Source organism: Neofelis nebulosa, chromosome 2 (assembly GCF_028018385.1).
Source record: "Neofelis nebulosa isolate mNeoNeb1 chromosome 2, mNeoNeb1.pri, whole genome shotgun sequence".
In the NCBI taxonomy this organism is placed as follows: Eukaryota; Metazoa; Chordata; class Mammalia; order Carnivora; family Felidae; genus Neofelis; species Neofelis nebulosa.
Genome location: NC_080783.1, coordinates 103,251,725 through 103,276,248, shown reverse-complemented (window position 1 = coordinate 103,276,248; position 24,524 = coordinate 103,251,725). Strand labels below are relative to the sequence as shown.

General features: G+C 52.3%; 2 protein-coding genes across 2 annotated transcripts in view; one reads left to right on the top strand and one right to left on the bottom strand.

Moving 5' to 3' along the window:
• Window positions 1-14,167, top strand: part of SCTR (secretin receptor) — a 78,760-nt gene extending 64,593 nt beyond the window's left edge. Inside the window, exons 8-13 of the mRNA XM_058715503.1 lie at window positions 1,691-1,751; window positions 2,068-2,137; window positions 6,087-6,178; window positions 7,631-7,757; window positions 12,580-12,621; window positions 13,698-14,167. Of these exons, the coding sequence (XP_058571486.1) occupies window positions 1,691-1,751; window positions 2,068-2,137; window positions 6,087-6,178; window positions 7,631-7,757; window positions 12,580-12,621; window positions 13,698-13,868 (563 nt within the window). The 3' untranslated portion in view covers window positions 13,869-14,167. The remainder of the gene's footprint in view (window positions 1-1,690; window positions 1,752-2,067; window positions 2,138-6,086; window positions 6,179-7,630; window positions 7,758-12,579; window positions 12,622-13,697) is intronic.
• A 1,601-nt stretch (window positions 14,168-15,768) lies between these two features.
• On the bottom strand, window positions 15,769-23,751 carry TMEM37 (transmembrane protein 37). Its single transcript, XM_058715504.1, has 2 exons — window positions 23,406-23,751; window positions 15,769-17,108 (listed from the first exon to the last, which is right to left on the bottom strand). Exons 1-2 carry the CDS (start codon window positions 23,424-23,426, stop codon window positions 16,536-16,538), a joined length of 594 nt encoding a protein of 197 aa, XP_058571487.1. The 5' UTR covers window positions 23,427-23,751; the 3' UTR covers window positions 15,769-16,535.
• Between the last annotated feature and the right edge of the window lie 773 nt (window positions 23,752-24,524).

Here is a 24,524-nt window from a genome sequence, read left to right as displayed (position 1 = left end):
GTCGTGATCTCAGGTCGTGATCTTACCGTTCATGAGTTTGAGCCCCCAGCGGGGCTCTGTGCTGACAGTGCAGAACCTGCTTGGGATTCTCTGTGTCCCTCTCTCTCTGCCCCTCCCCTGCTTGCATTCTCTCTAAATAAATAAACAGATAGATAAATAAATAAACATATAAACAAACAAACAAACTTAAAAAAAAAAAAAAAGAATGGGATGCCTGGGTGGTTCAGTCAGTGAAGCATCCAGCTTTGGCTCAGGCCATGATCTTGTAGTTCGTGGGTTCCAGCCCCATGTTGGACTCTGTGCTGACAGCTCAGAGCCTGGAGCCTGCTTCAGATTCTGTGTCTCCCTCTTTCTGTGCCCTCCCCTGCTCGCCTTATGTCTCTTTCAAAAATAAAAATAAACATTTAAAAAAACACTAAAAAAAACAAAAAAGAAGAATGAGTCACTTCAGAGCTGACTGAAGGCCCTGTGTGTGGGGTAGGGGTAGGGGTGGGGGGGTACGTACGTGGTATGTCTCTCAGGGAGACTGGCCTGGAAGTGGCCACTGTGTTGGGGATCCCCAGCATCACCATCTGTAGGCCCTTTGTCTGAGGCTGTTTGATTCCTCCAGAGAAAACTCCTTTGATCTCCGCCCTGGGGTAGAGGTGTGTGTGGAGGGCTGGAGCTAGGGTATAAACCTGGCTGCTGGAGGTCTGGAAGTGGGGCAGCCTGGGGACGTGGCTCTTGCCATTCAAGTGCAGACAAGCATGTCCATTAGAAATAGAAGGAGCCAGGACGCCTGGGTGGCTCAGTTGGTTAATCATCCGACTTCTGATCTCAGCTCAGGTCACGATCTCACAGTTTGTGGGATCAAGCCTTGAGTCACACAGCCCGCTTGGGATTCTCTCTCTGCCCCTCCGCCTCATTCTCCTTCAAAATAAATGAACTTAAAAAGAAATAGAATGGGCCACATATATAACCGAACATTTTCTAGGGGTACCTGGGTGGCTCTGTTGGTTAAGTGTCCGTCTTGGCTCAGGTCATGATCTCGCGGGTTGGGAGTTCAAGCCCTGCATCGGGCTTCCCTGCTTGGGATTCTGTCTCTATCCCTCTCTCTCTGCCCCTCCTCCACTCTCTCTCTCTCAAAATAGACTTAAAAAAATAAATGCAAATTTCCAGTAGCCACAGTAAACCCAGTAAAAAGAAACAGGTGAAATTAATCTTAATAATATATTTCATTTAGCCCAGTGTAAAAATACTATCATTTCAACATACAATTAACATAAAAGTTAACACACTTCACATTTTTTTATTCCTACAAATCTTCAAAATCCGGTGTCCTGCACTTACAGCACATCTCCCCCGAGACCAGCCACGTATCATGTACTCACTCGCGACATGTGGCGAGTGGCTGCTGCAAGGACAGGACAGGTGTAGACCATCACTTCAGGCTTCTCTTCCCGGCAGAGGCCCTCCTGAGTCTGGCCCGGGCTCCCAGGAGCCCCAGAGCCCCTCGTGGCCTTCAGGATCCATCTGATGCCCAGGGCGTCCCTGCCACCCTTGAAGCAGGAGGCTACCCATTTGCACAGGATTTCCTAGGGGGTTCCATGCACCTGTTCACTACTGGGCTGGGGAAACTGTCCTGTCCCTGTGCGGGTGTTGAAAACTGAGTCCCCTCTCTCCCGTCCCTCCCTTTGCTTTTATTCTTCAGGTTCCCCAGCTGTTTTTGTTGCTTCGTGGGCCATCAGCAGGCACTTTCTGGAAGACGTTGGGTAAGCTGCTTGAAGGAGAGGTAACAGGAGAGTATTTTATATCATCCAGCTCTTCGAACAGGATGGACACTTGTTGGGAGCTATCTAGGAGAGGCCTGTTTTTCAAACTGGGGGCCACAGGCGAGTTCTCTGGAGGCATCGTCAGCCTCAGACGTGCTCTGAGCCAGAGGGGAGAGTCGGTTCTGATAGCACTGGGCACACAGCCGCAGTGCTCAGGGTCACCAGCATGGGCCATTCATACGAAGGGCTCCGCAGAGGACTAGCCTTTCCAGGTCAGCTCAGCTCTCCACGCCTAACGGAGCCTGGCTGTCCACAGGTGCTGGGACATCAACGCCAACGCGTCCATCTGGTGGGTCATTCGAGGGCCTGTGATCCTCTCCATCCTGGTGAGTGGCCATCTTCTTGAGCTGGGCTCCAGTGGGAGAGAGGGAAACAGTGACTGGCCTGGACAAAAGGCCAAGAGACAGGGCTCCCTCCTGGTGCGGGGAGGGATCAACCACAGAACTTCCAGAGGTTAGGGGGCCCACAGGAGGGTTTAGAAGCTCCGCCCCCTGAAGAATGGCGGATGGAAGTGGGAGGGGCAGTTAGGAGGTTACATAACTCCCTTTGGTCTGTGAGTAGCCACTGAAATGTGATTAGCCGAGCTCCTTGCCCTAACCTGGCTGGCTCTGTGATGAAACCCCCCCCCCACCTTCAGATCCTTTGGGTCCTGTCCTGATCTGTTTTCTAGGCATCCCCTTGTTACTGGGAAGAATCATTGAGCTGGGATCATAGGCAGGGAGCTGAGGAAAGCTGAGTGAGGCATGGTCTTGGGCCCTCAGGGTGCTGTTGGGAGGGGTGGGGAGGAGATACAAGAGTGACTTAGGGACAGGGAACCCAGAGGGTCTCAACTGGGGTGCCCTTCAGAATCACCTGGGAGCTGTTTAACAATATTGATGGCCAGAGCGCCCGGGTTCCTCAGTCGATGAGCGTCCGACTCGATTTCAGCTCAGCTCATGATATCACGGTTTGTGAGTTGGAGCCCTGCATCAGGCTCTGCACTGACAGGCAAAGCCTGCTTGGGATTGTCTCTCCCACTCTGTCTCTGTCCCTCTCCCCGGCTCTTTCACAAAGTAAATCAATAAACATTTAAAAAAAAAAAATACTGAGGACCAGAGATTCTGCTCTCGTTGTTCTGGGGAGGGGCCCGGACACCAATCTCTGGTTTACGTTCTCAGGTGCTTCTACTCTGCAGTCAGGGTTGGGAGCCCTGGAGCTGAGCCTGTGGGTGTGGATATGAAATAGGGGGACACCCTCGGGTTGTCTCCTGGATGGAATCAGCCCCTCAGCCGGGCACAGGGTTCAGGGGGACCCCATGGCGACAGGACCAGTTGACAGGAAGTGCCTTTCATGGGCTCTCTGGGGCAGGGCAGGGGTGCCTCACAGGGCAGCAGCCCCTCCTCTTCCACTGGCTGGCTGGTGACCTTCTAGGGGCAGTTGGGGGGAGGGAGCCATCCCGCCATCCCATGACCTCCCTCCTTTTTTCTTTTTTAACATTAAAAAAAATTTTTTTGGAGGTGGGGGGAGGGGCAGAGAGAGGAGAACAGAGGATCCGAAGAGGGCTCTGTGCCAACAGGCTGACAGCAGTGAGCCCGATGCGGGGCTCGAACTCACAAACCATGAGATCCTGACTTGAGCTAAACTTGTAGGTGCAACTGACTGAGCCAAGCAGGTGCCCCTTTTGAACATTTTTTAAAAGTTTGTTTATTTATTTTGAGACAGAAAGTGAGTGCACATGCGTGAGCGGAGAAGGGGCAGAGAGAGAAAGGGGGAGAGAAAGAATCTCAAGCAGGCCCTCCATACTGTCAGCACAGAGCCCTACACGGGGCTTGATCCCACGACTGGGAGATCATGACCTGAGCCAAAATCACGAGTCGATGCCTAACTGACTGAGCCACATAGGTGTGCCCGCCCCCTTTTTCTAAATAATAGACTTCATGTAAAAAGAAAAGTTGGAAGATACAAAGTCTGTTTTTCAAAAGGGAATAAAATCACACATACTTTTAGCACCTAGATACACACAATGAATACACATGTGCTTTTCTTTCCTTTTTCTTTGAGGAAAAACATACTTTTTTCAAAATGCTTAATATAGTTTTGTATTCTAGTTTGGTTTTTCACTTAGCAAGAGATGTGAGGTGTCCCATGTCCTTTGAAATTATCTAATGAACCAATGTGCTATGACTGCATGATATTCCCACAGGAGGGCATTTCCTCATTTAGTTAGGGCAGTTTCCTTGCTATAATTCTGGGAATCTGACAGCCCAGCCCAGGAGAGCCCCAGCAGAGGGACAGTGGGCCCCAGCGTCCTGGCAGATTTCATGGGACTGGGTCTATCTAGTGATTGAATGTTTGGTGGATACTCTTGATGCAACATATCTCCCAACAAGGGCACCTGGATGGCTCGATTGGAAGAGCATGTGAGTGAGGCACCTGAGTGGCTCAGTCAGTTAGGTGTCTGACTTCGGCTCAGGTCGTGATGTCACAGTTTGTGGGTTCGAGCTCCATGTCGGGCTCTGTGCTAATAGCTCAGAGCCTGGAGCCTGCTTTGGATTCTGTGTCTCCCTCTCTGTCTCTGGCCCTCCCCACTCATGCTCAGTCTCTGTCTCTCTCTCTTTCAAAAATAAATCAACATAAAAAATAAATAAAGAAAAATATAAAAGGTTTTATCTTAAAAAAAAAAAAAGAAAAAAGGAAGAGCTATGACTCTTGATCTCAGGGTCATGAGTTTGAGCCCCACATTGGGTGCAAAGATTACTTAAGTAAGAACTTAAAAAAACAAAACAAAACAAAATAAAAACCTCCCAACCAGTTGGTCACAGGGCCTGGAATTTCACTATTTGGGACTCATTCTTGGGACCTTAGAGAATTTTTTTTTTTTTTTTTTTGCCTTCCAGTGCTCCCTATTAAATTGAATCCAACTCTAAGACAAAAAATAAATGGAAAAAAAAAAGCTTTTATTCATATACACCATGCATAGCCAGCTCTGAGCAAGAGGCATAAACAAACAAGCTGAGAAGCATGTTCCTGAAGAAGCAGCTGGGCTAGGAGTCCTGACAGGCCTCTAATCCTTGTCTTGTGGCCAGCATTCCCAGGCCCCAGGCTGTTTGTGTGAACAATGAGGGTGCCCGGCTGGCCGAGCCCACTGATCCCTGCTTCTGTAAATGGTGCTGGAGCCCGTAGGTGGGTGAGAGAGGAGGAGAGGTACCACCGTGTGGGCATCTTTATAACATTCTGGCACTGGGCTCCGTGAAGGCAACACCAAAAGAAATAAACAGACTACATTCCTGTCCTTTAGGAAGTTGGGATTGGGACTGGCAGATACGTGGACACACACAAGTTTGACAGACGTATGCGTTTGTCCTCTTTCAAACATTTCAGGTGCTTACACAGTGACATGATCCCTCACTGCAATATATCAGGAAAAGAGAGGTGATCAAGGGTGGCTTCCTGAAGTTGGTGATTGAACTGCAAAGTGATGCTAGAAGGCTCTGAGGCAGTGGTTCTCAAAGTATGGTCCCCAGGCCGGCAGCTTCACCATCACCTGGAAGCTTGTTAGAAGTGCAAATTCTTGGGCCCCACCCCAGATTTACTGACCTATAGCCTTGGGACTCCACCCCACCCCCCAGTCAATACCCTAAACCTTAAGAACCTCTGCTGGTGGGGCACCTGGGTGGCTCAGTTGTTAAGCATCTGCCTGTTGGTTTTGGCTGAGGTCATGATCTCAGGGCTCGTAAGTTCGAGCCCCACATCGGGCTCTGCACTGGCAGTGCAGAACCTGCTTGGGATTCTCTCTCGCCCCGTCTCTCTGCCCCTCCCTGTTTGAGCTTTCTCTCTCTCTCTCTCTCTCTCTCTCTCTCTCTCTCTCAAAATAAATAAACATTAAAATGACAACAACAAAACTTCTGCTGGAAGAAAGCCGTGCTACTCAAAGTGTAGTCGAGGACCAGCTTTGACATCATCTGGAGCTTGATGGAAATATAGACTTTCAGGTCACCTGAAACCTGCCTTTTAACAAGGTCCCCAGGGGTTTCAATGCACCCCCAGTGTGAATAATCCCTGATGGCAACTGAGCAGACCTCAGAGCTCCAGCAGCCAGGGGGTAGGAGCGGGTGACGGGTCAGTCATCCCCTCCCATAGGTTTGCTCCACCAGGACTGTGGGGCAGGCGAGGGGAGTCACAGTGGTGCAATCTCGGGTGTGGCCTGCAGTGCCTTCTCTGCCCTCAGGTCCAGGGGTCAGGGGCCTGGAGGGGTGGCGATCACCTTCAGCCCCACCTCTGTCTTGTGTTTTACAGATTAATTTCATCCTTTTTATAAACATCCTAAGAATCCTGATGAGAAAACTGAGAACCCAAGAGACAAGAGGAAATGAAGCGAACCATTATAAGTAAGTGGAAGGCAAAGACAAGGCTTGCTCAGTCAGCACGTATTTCCTGAGCACCTATTGTTTACCCAACTGGACCTAGTTCCTGGGAGGTTACAAATGTAAATAGGAATGGGGGTGGGGTGAGGGGGGGTGGGATGGGTCCTTTGTGCAGCCTGAGAAGGCTGCCCCAGAGGTGGGAAGATAAGAAATCTCTCAGGATCCCAGGAAGCAGAGATTTGTGCTTGGGGCAACGCCAGGGAGTCTCCTGATGGGTTTCGGGGACCCAGCTTCAGGGACATCGATATAGGTCTGTGTATTGTTCAAGGGAGAATGGCCTTCATCAGATTTTCAAGCTATGTGATCCAGAAATACTCTGAAACCTTTAAGATGTTGAAGGGAGATGCTGTACTAGTTTGCTAGGTCTATCATAACGTAACCACACACTGGATGGCTTAAAGAAGAGAAACTTACTCGCAGTTCTGGAGGCTGGAAACCCAAGATCAAGGTGCCGGCAGGACTGGTTTCCTCTGAGGCCCCTCTCCTTGCCTTGTAGATGGCTGCCTTCTCCCTGGGTCCTTTTGTCTGTGCTCAGAGGTGTCTCTTCCTCTTCTTAAAAGGACGCCAGTTGATTGGACTAAGGTCCTATCCTAACAACCTCCTTTTAACTTAATCACCTCTTTTTAGGTCCTGTCTGCAAGCAGAGATGGGTATTTCTGAGGTCCTGCAGTTAGGGCTTCAATTTATGAATTGGGGCTGGGGAGATGTAATTCAGCACAGAACGGTTAAAGACAAATCAGTGTCCAGCAAGGGCTTTCTCTGTGAGGTTCTGAGCTTTGAGAATCCAGCAGTGAGTTGGATTACTTGGTGACAGATTCTCCAGGACATCTTTAGAGCAGTGGTCTCCAGAGTAAGCTGGAGCCGGGGATTAGGATAAAGCTGCAAGATAGAACACAGGATGCCCAGTTCAGTGTGAATTTTGGATAAACAACAAATAGTGTTTTAGTTACTTACTCAAAAAAATATGATCCTTTGTTTATCTGAAATTCAAATTGAACTGGGCATCCTGTATTTTTTATTTGCTAAATTTAGCAACCCTAATCTGGGAAGAAAAAAAAAAGCACATCTCCTTATAGGTATTTATTACCAAAAAAAAAAAAAAAAAAAGAATCCTGGCTTTGTGAATAATATGTTAAATAACACATGCACATAATTTATAAATAATAAAGTTGTTTGGGTGCGTTTGTGTCCAAATGTTATTTGCCGATAGGGGTGCGTAATCAGGTATTTTGGGGACTGGCCATGGGTGGTGGGTATGTGGGAGTTAGAAATTCTCTAGAATGAAAAGTCAAACCACAAAGGTTGGGGGGGGGGGCCCTCCGCTGGCCTCCTGCAGTCAGGCAGGTTGGGTGTGTGGAGCTGTGCCCTAGGGGAAGGGGGCAGGACACCGCAGTGGGTCTGGGTCTGTGTCTGTAGGCGCCTGGCCAAGTCTACCCTCCTGCTGATCCCCCTCTTCGGAGTCCACTACATCATCTTCGCCTTCTCCCCAGAAGATGCCATGGAGGTCCAGCTGTTCTTTGAATTGGCCCTTGGCTCGTTCCAGGTAAGTTTCGCGGGACTGTGACTTTCGGGAGTTCTCTCTTTCCTTAAAGAGAAATGGAGACCACAGAGGCGGCAAGCCAGGTCTTCCCAGAAGGGTCCAGCAGGGGGTTTGGGGGTGCCTGCTTTGGCTGACATCCAAGAGAAGCTGGGCAGGACCTCACTGTGCTGTGGGACCCAAGTTCCCCACCAGTCAGATGGGGGTGGGAGGTAAAACTAAGGAGAGAGACTGACTCCAGGGAAGACGAAAGGGAAAAATAACCCCACATACTGCATTGCACACCTCTCCACAGTTTATATGTAGTCAAAATAGCTTTAGTGCTGAGGGCTATGGCTGAGCCATCAAAAAGCAGGGCAGGAAGAGGAACATTGTGGGAATGAGGGAGAGGGCATCTGAAAGAGAATAATATCTTCGTCTTCATACTGGGAAGTCCATAAAAAATGCCCCAAACCGAAAAATCCAGAAGTAGCATCATCAGCATATTCTTCAGAACCAGTGAAAAGAATTCCAAGTAGTTGCCTCTGAGGAACAGGAAATGGGGGCAGGGGTGTTAGGAGGCTGCTGTTGTTTTGTGACAGCAATCATTTGACTCTTTGAAACTTGCATGCATACACAAGTTACTGAGAATAATACCCAACCTAAAAAAAAAAAAGGAAGAAAGAAAGTGAGGGAAGAAAGCACCTACCTATTCATTCGAGATGTTGTGAGGCTTAAAAACAAAACAAAACAGTAAACGTGTTTAGACAGAAGGACTCTTAACATGAATCCCAAACGTCACAGTGTTACTTTGTTTACTCATAGCTGTCTCCTTCCAAAAATAATATGATGTAGCTTTCAGGAAAACCATACAGAGGACAAAAAAAGAAAAGAAAAAAAAAGGTAGCGAAGGATCAGTGAAAAAAATAAAAATAAAAACCAAAATTGAGTTCATACAGAGAAGCAAATTCAGGAGAGTGCTAGGAAGGTAGGAGAACTTAGAGATTTCCAGTAGCCAGAGCAAAAACAGAAACACAGTCTGTTCCAAGATTTATAATATCCGCAATGGAAACAAGCAAATTCCCAGGAAAAGGCTAGAGATTATAGGCTTCAGGGCCTGAGAGAAATTTCTCCCAGTGGATTTTCCTAAAGAAGCCAGCCTGTTCGCAACAAGATTGATTATCCTGCAAAGTCCTCCTCACTGGGGAGGCTTTGGTCTCAGGACGGGGCTCAGAGTCTCCCTTGTTGCCTGAGTTCAGTTCAGGGTGGGTGAGGCCGGGGTCACCCTTCTGTCACTTTCAGGTTCCGGGGAGGACACATCACTGGGCACACGTCATTGAGTAGAGTCAGATCTTCTCCACACCCTGCCTTCAGACCCTACCCCAGGGCTGTCCCCTCTGCCCAGAGCTCCCTGCCGGTGCCCCAGGCTCCAGAGAACCCAGCGTCTTATGTAATCCACATTCTTCGTTTCTTCATCCAGAGTTTCCGTGTCCACCTGCTCTTGTAATGTGTGGGAAGGCTGGGCTCACAATGGCCCATTCAGCAGGTGGGGGATTCCAGGTCCACATGGGTGGAAGGCCTTGACCTGGCTTCCAGAAGTGGGTAGTGACCTCACTGAGAGCACAGATACCTGTGTCTGCCTCCCTGCACAGAAAGGGAACTTCCTGTCCCCTGGAGTTGGGGCTTGTGGCTGGGGCTGGGCCATTTGGTTTCTCTCTAAGGAAATGGCTTGTCAAGAGAAAACCCAAAAGCACTTTCAGAATGTTCTCATAGAAACATTCTATGTTTACAAAGAAAATGGATCGTTAAGGTTTTTTTAAACTTTGCTCACACACAAACATATATCACTTGTTTATCTATTACCCATGTATATTTTATATAATGTATATATTTTAAAAATTCTATATTATAGAAAATTTCTTCCATATATTAAAGAGAATAGTAGATAATGAGCCCCCATGTAGTCATTGCCCACTCAAGGCGGGTATGTCTCATGTCTGTCCCCAGCTGCTTCCTCCACCATGACCCCCCTCATTTTAATCAAATCAAAGACTGTTTTATTCAAATGTGAATATTCTAGTCCGAGTCTCTAAAAGACAGGGGCTGAATGAACACACACAGAACCACAATACATTATCAATGGCATATACTTTTATTTTAATGTTTATTTTGAGAGAGAGAATCCCAAGCAGGCTCTGTGCTGTCAGCACTGAGCCCCACGCGGGGCTCGATCTCACGAACCGTGAGATCGTGACCTGAGCTGAAATCAAGAGTCGGACACTTAACCGACTGAGTCACCCAGGCACCCTGTCATACACTTCTGGCTTTTTCTGATTGTACACGTAAGAGTTGTTGTAGAAAATTTGGAAAATAAGGAACCATTAAAAAAGAAAAAAAAAATCATCCATAATCTCATGGCCCCAGAAATAATCTGCTAAAAATGATGGTGGGTTTACTTCTACGTCTTTTTTTTTTTTTTTCTTTTCTTTAAAGTCTCTTTTCTATCCAGGAAGACACTTATGTACGCACAGCTTATATAATTGAGGTCATGCTATGTGTGGTTTCCTTTTTTTTTTTTTTTTAATGTGTGGTGTCCTATCTTGTGTGTTGTAATTCTCTATCTTCCTGTTGTCTCCACGTCACTAAAATTCTTCAAAGACTTCATTTTTAATGATTGTATAAAAACTGTGGAATTTCTTTTTGTTTTTTTTTAATTAAAAAAAAATTTTTTTTTAATGTTTATTTCTGAGACAGAGAGAGACAGAGCATGAACGGGGGAGGGTCAGAGAGAGAGGGAGACAGAATCTGAAGCAGGCTCCAGGCTCTGAGCTGTCAGCACAGAGCCCGACGCGGGGCTCGAACTCACAGACCGCGAGATCATGACCTGAGCCGAAGCCGGACGCTCAACCGACTGAGCCACCCAGGCGCCCCAAAAACTGTGGAATTTCTTAAACTCGCTGGCTGTAGGAGGCCTGCCCTATATGTACCTGGGGCACAACTCACTCTCCCTCACCTGGGGCTCCGGCCCTCACCTGAACTGTGAAAATGTGTCTCCGGATCTTGGAGGCCCAGGCACCCCCGGGCCCCATGAGGTGGGCGCCATCCACAGCCAGCAGCCTGACCACCGGCTCTGGGCCAAGCACGGGGCCAGTCCTGCCGAACCCCCTGTGACCCAGTTCCCTCACCCGTAAAATCGGCGTCCTCCCCCTCCCCCCTAGGGCTTTGGCAAGGATTCAGTGAAGCCCTAGAGCCCAGAACCCCATGGTTATGTAGGTCAGACAAAGCCTGACTTTTCCATCTGCTGACAGAGGCTCCCAGGTGAGAAAGCTGGAGAACCACTTGGGATTTTTTTTTTTTTTTTTTGAGACAGGGGTGGAGGAGGGGCAGAGAAAGGAGACAGATTTTCGGAGACAGATTTTCAAGTAGGCTCCATGTCCAGCACAGAGCCCAATACGGGACTTGATTTCACCGTGTGATCATGACCTGAGATGAAATCAAGAATCAGCCACTTGACTGAGCCTCCCAGGTGCCCCAGTCTGAGATCATCCGTCCTCAGGCATTCGGATTTGGGGTAACCTAGGCAAAAGCTCCCAGGCGATCCTAACGTGCTACAGAATTTGGAAACTGCAGCCTTGAGTAGGCGTTCCTGCAGCCCACTTCCCCCAAATGATCTCCGTTCTACGTAGCAGTCCCCGATGCCTGATATTCTAAAGCAAATCCTTGAGTTTTGTCACTGTTAAAACGCCAACAGCCCTGAGCCGTTGTATGTATTAAGTCCACCATAGCTGGGCTGGTTCATCATCCTCTGGGGTCCTTTCCAATGTGTTAAGTAGGTAAAGGCAGGTCTGGATGGGACCGGGAAGGGGAGGGGAGCCCCCCTGAGGTCAGCGCTATGGCACGCAGACCTCTGAGGGGAAGGGTGCCCACCAGCCAGGGAAGCTGCAGGGCAGAAGGAAGGGCAGGCTGACCTGAGGGGTCCCTGAGGAGGTGAGCAGAGACCCTGCCCTTGGCTTATGGTCCCCAGCAGGCCTCTTGGCCTCAAACCCTGCATCTCAAGACTGGAGTCCCTGGCCGAGCTCCATGCCAGGACCACTGGAAAACAGAAGCTGCAGATACTAGTGAGGAAGGGTCCTGACAGGCGCAGACCTCCATCACACCAGGGAACATAGAGTGCATACAGCCCCGAGGCCCCTAACCAAGGAGATGTATACGAAGAGGTCACACACACCCCACTTTTGGCAGGCCAGCACCAGCACGCGGGCTTTGCTGATTTCACAGTCACACCTTCGTGTTTCAGTGTGAAGAGCTGGCTGCGGTGGACCGCCTCCGTATTTCCAGCTGATCTTGAAAATGAGCCCGCACCAGGCCCAGGGTCCCCCAGGGGCCGGCCCCTCCCCCTACCTGAGGGACAGTGCGCTTTGGGCGCCACCAGTCTCTGCTTCTCCCAGATGGCCCGCCTTACTAATTCAGGGGACTGGCCTGGTCCCCACGGGCCCAAGTTAGCAGCTTCTACTCTGTGGTTGCTGGAACCACAGGTGTCCAATGCCCGACGCTGGACACTGGGCTCACAGACAAAAGGGGTCCTGCTCTTGCCCCAAGGAGCTGAGTCTATGCTGGATGATGCCAGCAGAGCCAGGGGTACAGTAGGGGGCTCAGAGGACATAGCCCTAATTCCCCCTGAGGTGAGAGGTGTGAGAAGGCTCTGGGACACTTCCTGGGGAGAAGTGAGCCTGGGGCTAGCAATTCAAGGATGTGGGGGGGGGGGAAGCTGAAGGGAGGCTGGGTACAGGAGTACCTGCACTGACCCCTGCTGCCTTGCCCCACCTCCCCCCCCCCCCCCCCCCCGCAGGGCCTGGTGGTGGCCGTCCTGTACTGCTTCCTCAATGGGGAGGTGAGTTCTCAGCTGGCCTGGAGAGAGGAGCTTCCTAGCCACTGGATCCCTGTTCAGGAGCTCCCCGGAAAAGGTGGTGGGGAGAGGTGGGGTGCGGGCTGGGTCTCCTGAGCTCACTTCATGGGAACATCGAAGCACCCAGAAGCCTAGTTCACACATTTACTGCGCACGACCCTCAGTTCAGCACAAGGGGGATTCTGTAGGTCTGGGCTGGAGCCTGAAAATGTTTAACAAGCTCTCTCCAGGAGGTTCTTACTCTAGAGCAAGTCCAGGAAAGAGGGAAGTATGGGCACCCCAACAAGAACCCGGGCTCCTGACTGCTCTGCTGCTTTGCCTGGTGGGTGACCCTGCTCACTGCCCACTGCCCTTCAATGGGCCTCAGTGTTCCCATCTGTAAAATGGCGCAGAGGCAGTAACAGCAAATCCATCCTCAAGGACCCTCCAAATGAGTGTTGACTCCTGGGAGGGCCAGACACTTACTATGAAGTCTCTGCTCCTGCGCAGAGCAGTTGGGGGAGGACACACACAGAAGCAGCCCAACCACTAGTTGAATACAGTCCTTCACACAAGTAAGGCCTTTCTAGAACTGTCGACCATCAAACTGGTTTGCCACACTTGAATGGGAATAACCTGTTTTCCAAAACTCAAGCATGAAACCTGGCTTCAAAGGTTTGGGCTGCTACAGCTGGGCACCCTGGAGGACATTTCCAAAGAGCAACTCCCGGGCCCCCAGATTAAGTTGTGAGCTAGGGAGGCTTCACAGGAAGGAGTCCAGTTTGTCCCAGGTGATGACCTGATTAATTCTGGAGTTCTGGAATTTGTGAAACAGCCCAAAGCCCCTTCCTTGGGACCCAGGCGGCAAGATTGAAGGTGAAAGTGTCCAGGAGAGAGGGGCCCTCAATCCCTACTGGATGTTGGGGCTGGAAATGGCCAATCTGAGGGGCCTGCAGGAGAGGGGAAGATACGAGTCGTGGGACCATGCTGAGGTCCTGGGGTCGGGGGGGGGGGCGGTGAATGGGACTGTGGGTACAAGGTCGGTTCTTCTCTCCTCCACTGATGGTGGTCTCTGGGGGCAGGTGCAGCTGGAGGTTCAGAAGAAGTGGCGGCAGTGGCACGTCCGTGAGTTTCTACTGCGCCCCGTGGCCCTCAACTCCACCTTCAGCAATGGCACCAGCGGCCTCACCCACAGCACCAAGGCCAGCACCTCAGAGCAGAGCGGGGGCACCTGCAGGGCCAGTGTCATCTGAGAGGCTGCAGCAGGGCCACGCACGGGACAGAGACCAAGATGGGTCACGAGAAGGCTAGACATTGCTGCAGGACAGTCTGTATCAGTCTTCTCAGCAGACATCATAGGCTTTTCTCCTGTGACCAAGAACTCCCCTCCTCTGGGCCTCGGATGGGGAGGGGGCTGTGGTGAGAATTCCTCAGAACTGATCAAAGCACAGGCACCGTGGGGCAGGACGAGGGCCCGGGATTTGGGTCTGTTGTGTTACGTGAAGGGCAGTTCAAGGGTTCCAGAAGGCAGGGAAATAAATGGTAGCTGGGATGGGTCTGGTATGTAATTGCCCGCTCTCCTTTAGCCCTCGAGACACAAGGTGAAGGATGCTGAGGCTGGCCTTCCCTACCCCTTCCTGCAGGAATAAGCTCGAAGCCCAGGAAACATGGCAGTCAAGACCCTTGGCCCTAGATGGACCCTCCTTACCCCTCACTACAACTCACCTGTCCAGTAGCTCTTACCCTAGAGCCTCAAGACAACTGGATTAACCTGACCATGTCAGTGAAGCCAAGAGAGATGCCAAGACCCCCAGCTTCCTTTTACTAACCCAACAGGGTACAAGGCACCCTCCCGTGCCTCCTCTTTCACAGTCACCTGCAGCCCAAGGGGCAGAATAGCCAGGAAGGGGGCAGGATTCCATTGGGCCGAAAAAGAAACAGGTTCACGAAGGTCCTGTGACTTGCCCAAGATACTCGGCAAGCAGGGGCACAAGTTCAGTCCAGGGCTTTTGGGTTCAAATCCCTGTGCTCCAAGGCTGTGTCTGTCTTCACTCCTAGGCAGGGGGGCAAGGGCCTGTCTCCCTGTCCCATGGGGATCTGTCTCCCTTTTTTGTCTTTGGACTTTAGTTTCCTGGAACTAAAATTATTGGCACTCCCTCTCCCACCAGCCGTGTGAGGATTAAACGGGACTATTTGAACCCTTTTACAAAACACAGCCTATTAGTGTTCAGGGGAAAGCATTCTGGACAGAAGCCCCAACATAAAGGAAAAGCCATCTTGCTGGTGGGTGACCTTGGACAAGTGCTGTCCCCTCCTGGGCCCTGGCCTCCCACCCCTGCATCTCCCCACTGCAGAGACAAGGAAGTCACCCCTTTGTACCTTGTGAACGGTTTCTGGAATGAAAGCCCAGGTGCTTATTTTCCAGGGCCAAGAACTCAGCCTGTATGGTTGATGAGCTCTGCTCTCTGAAAAACTGGTTGGCCCATGACATCTTTCTTGATCTCCATGGACTCCACATGCATTTGGAAATAGAAGTTTTTAAAAAGCCACAGGGGGGTGCCTGGGTGGCTCAGTTGGTTAAGCGTCTTGATCTGGGCTTGGGTCATGATCTTACGGTTCAGGAGTTGGGGCCCCGCATCGGGCTCTGTGCTGAGAGCCAACGCAGAGCCTGCTCAGCATTCTGTCTCTCCTTCTCTCCACCCCTTCCTCACTTGTGCTTTTAAACTTCAAGTTTAAAAAATTAAAAAAAAAAAAAAAAAAAGCCACAAGGGATAGATAGAAGCACCCAGAAAGGGCACCTGCAGTAATAAGGGTGGGGCAAGAGACCAAAAACCCATACAGTGACCAGCAGCCAGGATGGACCAGGTGGAGGGGGAAGGGGCTAGTGTGGAATGAAATGGTTGAAGCTACTGGGCAGAAAAGAAGCTGGGAAGGGGGCAATTGGCTGCACAAAAACGCAGATTTGCCAGCAAGGATGGAACTCTCCACTGGTTCCTGGTCCCCTTCACCTGCACTCATCCTGGTAATCATTACAAGTGTAGGCAAGTCCCCTTTACCCCCTGGAGTCCAGCAGGTCCAGATATGTGCTCTGGGAGCCAAAAATGGTACCTTGAGGCCGTCTGACCCTTGCCAAAGACAGACACGCACACATGCTCGCCTCAGGGAGGACTGTGTATTGGGAGGTTGGTGGGCCATCCTGGGAAGCTGGTTCGAAGAATTAAGGCAGGATTCCCACAGACAGCAGAGATGGCCGGCTGCTGGCGGCTGAGGTTATTCATGGATTATGCCCCCCCCCCCCACCGCAAAGGCAGGGTTCAAATCAAGTCAAATGGTTTAAAAACCTATTATGTGCAAGACATTGAGGGAATCCTCAATAACATGACCAAAGCTATAGCAAGGAAAGGTGCACAGAGGTCCTTTGGGCTGGTGGAAGAAAGTCCTAGGCACTGACTGGATATGCTTAGCTGGAAGAATGATCTGCTCTGGGCAACCCCAGGGGATCCCAGGGACCCACCTGCCCCTATCCTGGCACACAGTCAATAAAACAAGGGTGAACTTCACTTAGCTGTGCAGCCAGCCCAGGCACCAGTCACCCAAGCTGCTTCCTAATCTAGTCCCATCCTGGGAAGAAGGATTCAAGAAAAGAGTCTTAAAATGTGTTAACTTCTAAAATCAACATCCTAATAACTTGGCTAAGGCTGTGCAGCTGGTGGCCCTAGGGACGCTCCTGACCTCTGCAGGCCAGCTGCAAAGGCCACTGGGCTGGTTCTGGCCAACCACCAAAATGTTATGGACTAAGCAGCAGCAGTTTCAAGGTCACGGTCCCACCCCTACCCCCATCAGAGGTCATGTGTTGAAAAAGTCCCGTCTTGACCACACTTTCTTGTAGAACCTGACGTCCTCGGATTTAGGAGGGAGGCCTAAAACTTCCTCGGTTGGCTCCAGGGATGGGTGATGCTGTTGACGTGAAGGCCGCTGATGGCATTCAGAAAGAAGAGGAAGGAGGCCGTGAACTCGCACCAGAACATCAGGGTGAAACCAATGAGCGTGACCTGGTTCCAGAGGAGGATCACGAAACTCAGGAGCCCCCCGGCCGAGAGGATGAAAGAGACGAGGAGGAGGACACAGCCCACAGCCCACTTGCGCCGTGAGTGGAGGTCTTCACACACCTGGGACACCATGAGGAGCTCCAGGCCCAAAATGGCGACCACCACAGCCAAGGCGCCCACGCTGCGGGCCAGGACCATGCCCACGGCCAGCCCGGGCACGTGGGCCTGACTCATGTCTCTGAGGCAGCGTGGCCCCGTCTGGTTGGAGGAAGTGCAGAAGTGCCAGAGCCCAAAGAGGCGGTCCTCAGCCAGCAGCCAGTGGCCATCGCAGATGGAGACGGAGGAGAGGACCAGGGCCAGGGCGGCGCACACAATGATGAGAACCCGGATGAAGGATTCCAAGAAGGGCCGCTGGGGCCTCCGCCGGGCCAGCAGCCTCTGGGCCTAGAAGACACCACGGATGGCATGTCAGGGGAAACCCTTGCCCACGCTCCCGGCTTCCCATAGCCTTATTTTCTGTTGCCGTCCCCTGGGAAGCTTGGGACGCCCACCTTTGCAAGTAGCTTCCCTCCCTCCCAGCCCCTCCTTAACTTGCAGCACAGACCCGCCTTCTTGGGGAGCCCTTCCCCCACTCCACCTGCTCCCTGTCCTCTGTTCAAGACCCAGAAGCACGGACTGTCCAGCTATTCACCAGGCACGGAGGGTTCCCTGACCTTTCTTTCTCTAACGATCTTTATGAAGAAGAAATCCAAATTCTACTGACCAGCAAGGCGGCAGATCCTAGTCTGTTCAGAATTCAGAAAACTTGTCAGACCAGGCCAGTGTGACCTTGAACTTGCAGCGCCCTGTGGGTTTCTTTGTATGCGAAGCAAGAACCCTGCCTAAAGCACTGTGAAGGTTGTTAAAAGCACTGGAGTATTAGTATTCTTTTTTTTTTTTTTTTTACTTAGCCTTTTATTTTTAATTTTTATTTTTTTTTAATTTTTTTAACGTTTATTTATTTTTGAGACGGAGAGAGATAGAGCATGAACGGGGTGGGTCAGAGAGAGAGGGAGACACAGAATCCGAAACAGGCTCCAGGCTCTGAGCTGTCAGCACAGAGCCCGACGCGGGGCTCAAACTCACGGACCGCGAGATCATGACCTGAGCTGAAGTCGGACACTTAGCCGACTGAGCCACCCAGGCGCCCCTTTACTTAGCCTTTTAATACAAGGCTCCGTTTTCCCTCTCCCAGGATTTCCCAGTAGACTTCACTTTCACCCTACTCTCCGCCCAGCTGGTTCTGCACATTCCAGGCGAGGTGTTATTACCTTGTTTTCCTCAGTACCGAAAGCGATGTTTGCACCTTACCCTTTAGTCTTGCTCAGCCTGAACCTGAACCCCACCCAGCGCTGGCCAACTGAACTGTCTAGCAGCTTCTGGGCCTGGGAGAGCCATGGAGGCTCTCCCTCAGCCTCTAGTTGCAGCCGTGGAAGAGTGCACCCACCCCTCTCTTCTGGCAAGCTGGGCCGGGTGTCCAGTGAGGTGTCCCTTATCTCACAGCCCTGGGACACCACCCAGGCATGGGTCCCCTCCTCAACCCAGAAAGCAAAAAATAAAAAATAAAAAGAGAAACACTTTGAAGAATCAAACTCCTTAAGACACACCATAAGCCCTGCACCTTCTGCCCTGCCTCCCCCTCCTGCTTCACCTCCCAGCACTCGCTTCCTGGCCCCCTCACTCAGACACGGCCCGCACTCGTTCTAGGCCCAAGGACAAGCCCAGAACTTTCTTCCTCAGACCTACTGGTCCCTCTGCCTATAAGAGTCTTCCCCCGACTGTCTCCTTTTCTCCATTCTTCATGTCTCAGTGGAAATGTCACTTCCTCACAGAGATCTGTCCTGCCTCCCCAGCAGGTTCCCTCCTGTCAGGAACCCTGTTTTCTTCTCTGTTCCGACCACCAGTCATCCATTTCCTTTTGATTTGTGCTTATATGTTGTCTAGCTCACACAGACACCGCTCACCAAGAGGGCAGGGCCTCCCATGCAGGCACTGCTGCGTCCCCAGTACCTGGCACAGTGCTTGTCCTGGGCATTCAGTAGGTATGCAACCACTGTCACTTCCATCTGAAACTCCTACCCCAGCCCCCCGCTTTTTTGAAAGTTTATTTACCTATTTCTTGAGAGAGAGAGAGGAGAACATGAGAGGGAGTTGGGGCAGAGGGAGAGAGAGAGAGAGGATCCCAGGCAGGCTCCACATGCTGGTGCAGAGCAGGAAACGTGAAATCATGACCTCAGCTGAAATCAAGAGACTGAGCCACCCGGCCCCCCTGGAGCTCCCTTTAAATGAATCTCCTGCCCCGTCATAAATTACCCCCTTGACAGTGCCTATGGAAGCAGGTTACACCCCACTTTGGGAGGTAAGCAGACAGCTCATGGGGCTCTGTCACTGCTGGGAAACTGAACAGGGACTATGGGGTGCACCCTATACATGTGCAAATGGAGGCAAGTCTGGGTCATGCTTTTCAGGGAGGGCCAGGAAGCAAAGCCACGCTCTGGGAGACTCCTGCTTCGGTCAGAGCCCCAGCAGGAACATCAGACTGGTTGCTGACCTGCCCACCTAAGTGGGAGCCACCGTGAATTTTCTGCCCCAGGGATACATGAATAAGGACCTGATTTGCTTTCAGCACTTCTGCGTAAGCAGGGGCTTGTTTTACTCAAACCTGTGAGGTTGGCAGAGTAGGAAGCTCCCGTGGGGGCGGGGGGGGCGGGGGGCAGAGTGGGGAGGTGGCATAAAGAGGGAAACTATGTCACCCAGAGGCCAGATGACTTACCCAAGATCTCTCACCTAAATCATAATAAAGCCTGTTACGGCTGCCTGGACAAACGTATAATGTGCAGGATGCATTCAGCCAATAAATACCGACTGGGGCCTTTCAGGTACAGGGTCTTTGGTTAGGGGCTCAGTATTACTAGTGAAAGGAAGGAGTAGAGAATGTAGAGGGATGCCCCAGGGGTCAGGGCCCCAACTCCCCTTGCCTCCTATGCAGGGTTCTAGGTGCCGCAGGGGGGGAATAGGGGAAGCTGAGCTGGCCAGCTCGGGCCCTGTCCTCACTCAGCCACAACAGGTCATTCTTTTTTTTTTTCTTAATTTTTGAGATAGAGCGAACGAACACGAGCAGGGGTTGGGGGCAGCGGGGGAGGAGCACAGAGAGAGAGACACAGAATCCGAAGCAGGCTCCAGGCTCTGAGCTGTCAGCACAGAGCCCAATGCGGGGCTCGAACTCATGAACCACGAGATTGTGACCAGAGCTGAAGTTGGACGCCTAACCGACTGAGCCACCCAGGCGCCCCCACGACAGGTCCTTCTTACCACCTGGACACATTGGTAGTCCAAGAGTCTGTGTTGGATTTCATCATAAAAAAACAGCATGACTACTAGGAAACAAACCAAGGAAAATTTGAAGCCTCTGTGTCTACAAACCATTAAAGGTGTTTGTCCTTGGGCAGCTTCTTAACCTCTTTGGCCCTTGGGTTTTTCATCTACAAAATGGGGTAGGTGACCGCTGCAGGAAAGCAAGAGCCGTGAAGGTACCTGGCCGGGTTACAATGCCCCTAGAAGTTGGCTGGTAAGGTCCTAGGATGGGAGAGCCCTGGAAGCAAGGCCTCAATCAAGTCACAGAACACAGGACCCAGAAACCTTTTGACCCCAGACATCACGCTGTCTAGACAACAGGTATGTCCCATCCCTCCCTCAGCCCCTCCTTCCTTGGGCACAGACTGGACTTTAGTCTCCCGGCCCATCACACTGGGATCAAAGAGAAGACAGCTCACGTCAGTTCATTTCTTCCCCCTCCCACCTCAAAGCAGGGCCTCCTTTAAATTCTCTGATCACCAGGGCGCCTGGGTGGCTCAGTGGGTTAAGCGACCAACTCTTCATTTCGGCTCAGGTCGTGATCTCACAGTTTGTGGGGTCGAGCCCCAAGGACGGCTCTGTGACTGGCAGACAGTGCAGAGCCTGCTTGGGATTCGCTCTCACTCTCTCTCTCTCTCTCTCTGTCCTTCCCCTGCTCACGCTGTCTCTCAAATAAACTTTAAAAAACAAACAAAAAACAAAGAAACTCTCATCACCAAGAAAACTCCCAAGAATTAAAAGACATCATGCATATAAAGGAGTTGGGGAACTATTGATAACATGAGTAACAATAATAATATATATTGGAGTCTTCATTCCTCACCACCCTGCACCACACTGGTCACTGTTGGCAGCTCCACGGGCCTTCAGTGACCTAGGGCCTGAAACCCTCTCCTGGAGAGGCAGCTCGTAGCAGTGTGGTCAGTGCAGGGCCAGTGGACAAGAGGGAACCAAGGCAGTCGGGTCTTGCCCCTGCCCTGCCCGCCTGCAGCTGTGGGACCTTGAGCAAGGAACTTTAATCTCCTTTCCTCGGAGGAAACAAATGTGAGTGTTTCTCTTTTCCCTCTCTAACCCTCAATGATTTCTATGATCTGTAGGACAGGGTCACTTGACGCTCCTGGGCCACTGAGTCCAAGGCTAAGGGCTTCCCTTCCGCAACCCCCCAGGACCCCACCTGCCCTCCCTCACTACTCATCCTTCACGTCCCCAGCCCCCGCCTCCATACTTGCCTCTAGTCTCACTGCCCACTCTATGCAGGCCCAGGCCAGGCCCCTGTCATTATTCACCAGAAATTTCTTCACCAGTTTCCTAAAGAGTTGGCCTGCCACCGTCCTTAGGGCCATAGCCCACGCCTGCACTGGCCTGCATGACCCCTGCCGGCCTGCTTTTTAGCTCTCTGTCCCCGGGCATGTTATTTATCCCCTCTTTCTCTGGGTTTCCTCCCCTATAAATGAAGATAACATCATCTACCTCCGCTGGTTGTCTGGTGGGGCTGGAATGAGCTATCACTTCAAATGCTTACAACAGTCCCTGGGGCTGATCTAAGGGGCTACTAGGCAGCAATGACTAGAGTCATGCTGGGACAGCGCCCCACCCTTGGGGCAGAGGCTCCGGGGTTGAGCCATCGCCCACGAGCTCCCACAGCCTATCCAGCTCCCAAGGCCTATCCCACGGCCTCGGCCTCCCCCTCTTCCTCCGCTTACTAGGTCCCCTCCACCTGCTGCCAGACTTCAGGCCCCTCTGGGCCCAGCACACAACGCCCCTGCCAGTTAATCCAGCTTGCAGCTTCTGCACCTCTTAATTTAGCACTCACTTCCAGATATGTCTTCTAAATCCTTGTTTACAAGGATTTACAAGGATCTGCAGCTGCACCTCACGGGGAGAGACCACACCCGGGGAGAGACCACACCCGGTCCCACCGTCCTCACTGCCAGTCCCCTTCTTCCCAGGGCCTGTCCCAGATGCTCCCTCATCAAGACTCAAGATTATGAAGGAAAACAAAGACAAGGGACTCGATGCAACCCGCCGTCCTTCTCCAAACGCCTGTGTCCGGGGGCTTGGGGGGTGGCCACGATTTCTCCTGTTAGTCAAAAGTGGAAAGGGCAGGTACGATTTGCAGCCAAGAAGTCCTGTTTTGAATCTCGACTATGTCGTTTGGCTGGCTACCGTGAGCAAGTTACTTCACCTCGGGGCCTCAGTTATTTTGTCTATAAATTGGGCGGAACAGCGTCTACCAGAGTCACAGCTGGGGGTGGGGGGCGGTCTGGGCATTTGCAGGCAAAATCAACTGAGCCTCTCTAATCGTTAGAAGGTTCCAGCCAGAAGACTCTGGGGGAGGCGAGTTGGGGAAATGCCTCCGCGGAGAAGCAGCTTGCTCGCCTGGTAGCTAGCAGTCGCGCCACTGACTTGCCTTTGGACAGCAACGCACCAGAGGGCAGGGGGCAGGAACGCGTAGGTTCTGGGCCAACAAAAACATCTTGCACCAGTGTGAGAAGTCAGACCTTTGGGGATGCGAGTCCCTCTCCCTCCCCTCGCCACAACCTTCTCTCTCTGTCTTTTATTTTAATTTTTAAAACTGGTTTTTATTTAGTTTTGCGATAGAGACAGAGTGCGAGCAGGGGAGGGGCAGAGAGAGAGAGGGAGACAGAATCCCAAGCAGACTCTAGGCTCGGAGATGTCAGCACAGAGCCCGGTGAGGGGCTCAAACTCCCTAACCCCGAGATCTGGACCTAAGCCGAAGTCCCCCACTTAACTGACTAAGCCACCCAGGCGCCCCTACAACCTTCTCTCTTAAGTGCCTGCGCGCCCCAGTGAGTCTGTCCCCGCCCCAGCACCCCAGATGCGTTTGGAGAAGCGGAGAGATGGTCTTTCTAGCCCCCACCCCCGAGAAAGTTCTGGCTTCCCCGGAGTCGCATCTTCATGTTATGTAAGACAAGCCTCACTCTGCAAGTGGACTGTGTCCATCCTCCGCCCCAGACGCGCCTCTCCTTTTTAAAAAGGACCCCTCTGGAAAGCCTAATCATAGTTACTGGTGACCCCAAAGAGAAGCAGAAAAATCCACCGCAAGAGGCTTGGGGGCCTCGGGTGCTAGCAGGGCCCCGAGCGGAGGCCAGAGGAGACCGCGCTGCAGGAACAGCGTCGGGGGGGGGGGGGGTGGGCAGCGCCCCCAGGTTGCTTCCCGCCCACCTGCCTCCGAACCCCACAAGCTTGCAACAGAAGACCCGCAAGGCGGGGATCCGGGGTTCCGCGCCAAGTCCCTTCCCACCTCCCGGTGGGGCAGACCCCCGGACCGCTCCGGAAGGGTCGGGGGGCAGCCGGGCCAGCGCCCCACCGGGTTCCCGGGGTTACCTGCACCGCGATGGCAGTCATGCTGCGCCCGTGCTCCGCCGCGCGCTCCTCCTCGCGCCCTCCGGCCGCTCCGCAGCGCCGCCAGCTCGGGGCCAGGCACCCCTCCCGGGGGGCGGAGCGGGGCGGCTGGAGGGCGGGGGAGAGGGAGGGGGCAATCAAAGCGGAGCCAGGGAGCCCGGGGCGGGCGCGTCTGACCCCGCCGCCCTCCGCGACTCGGCTTACGCTGAGTCAGCGCGGGCGGCCCGGAGGAGCCCCCGGGCAGGGGCGAGGAGGAGGGCTCGGGACCCTGTGGGCGCGAACCCTGCCCGAGCCGACAGGGGTCCCCTGAGAATGAGGGAGGAGCATCCGGCTCTCGGGGCAGGGCCGACCGGGCTGACTTCGGGGCGGGAGTTACTTCCCCGCTCCTGAACCTGGGGCGTCGACATCTGGGACTCTGATTCCTCGAGGGAGGGCCAGGCGGGCGCCGGAGGAGTCCGCCCCAGCCCCAGCTCGTCCGGAGGAGGCGCTAAGGTCCAGAGAGACTAGGCACGCGCCCGGGCTCTGCTGCTTTCAACCACCCGCTGTGTGGCCTTGGGCTGCTTGTTAAACGTCTCTGAGCCAGGGATAATAAGTAAAACATTTGTGAAAGATCGGGGTCTTGCGAGGCCCTCAGTATGTGTAAACGGAGTGGGACCTTCTGGAGCCATCCTTGCATCACTGTTCTCCTCCCCGGAGGGGGATATACAAACCTGCTTCCCTCCTGGCCTCAGGAACCATCGAAAAGGCAAATACAACAAGGCATTGTGCTTCCTCGACTTTTTTTTTTTTTTTAATTTTAATGTTTATTTATTTTGGAGAGAGAGACTTTAATTTTAATGTTTATTTATTTTTGAGAGAGAGACAGAGTGTGAGCGGGTAAGGGGCAGAGAGAGGGAGATACAGAATCCGAAGCAGGCTCCAGGCTCTGAGCTGTCAGCACAGAGCCTGCTGCAGGGCTCAAACTCAGGAACCATGAGATCATGATCTGAGCTGAAGTCCATCGCTTAACCAACTGAGCCACCCAGGTGCCCCTTGCTTCCTCAACTTTTGACGGAGCCTGAGTTCCAGAGGAGGCAGCCCATAAAGTCCCCACACCGGAAT

What these genes read in the sequence shown, in the direction of transcription:
- TMEM37 (XM_058715504.1), bottom strand. Translation starts at nt 23,426, where the DNA reads ATGACTGCCATCGCGGTGCAG. An exon ending in TGACTGCCATCGCGGTGCAG is followed by an intron (nt 17,109 to 23,405) that starts GTAACCCCGGGA and finishes GGTGTCTTCTAG; the next exon opens with GCCCAGAGGCTGCTGGCCCG.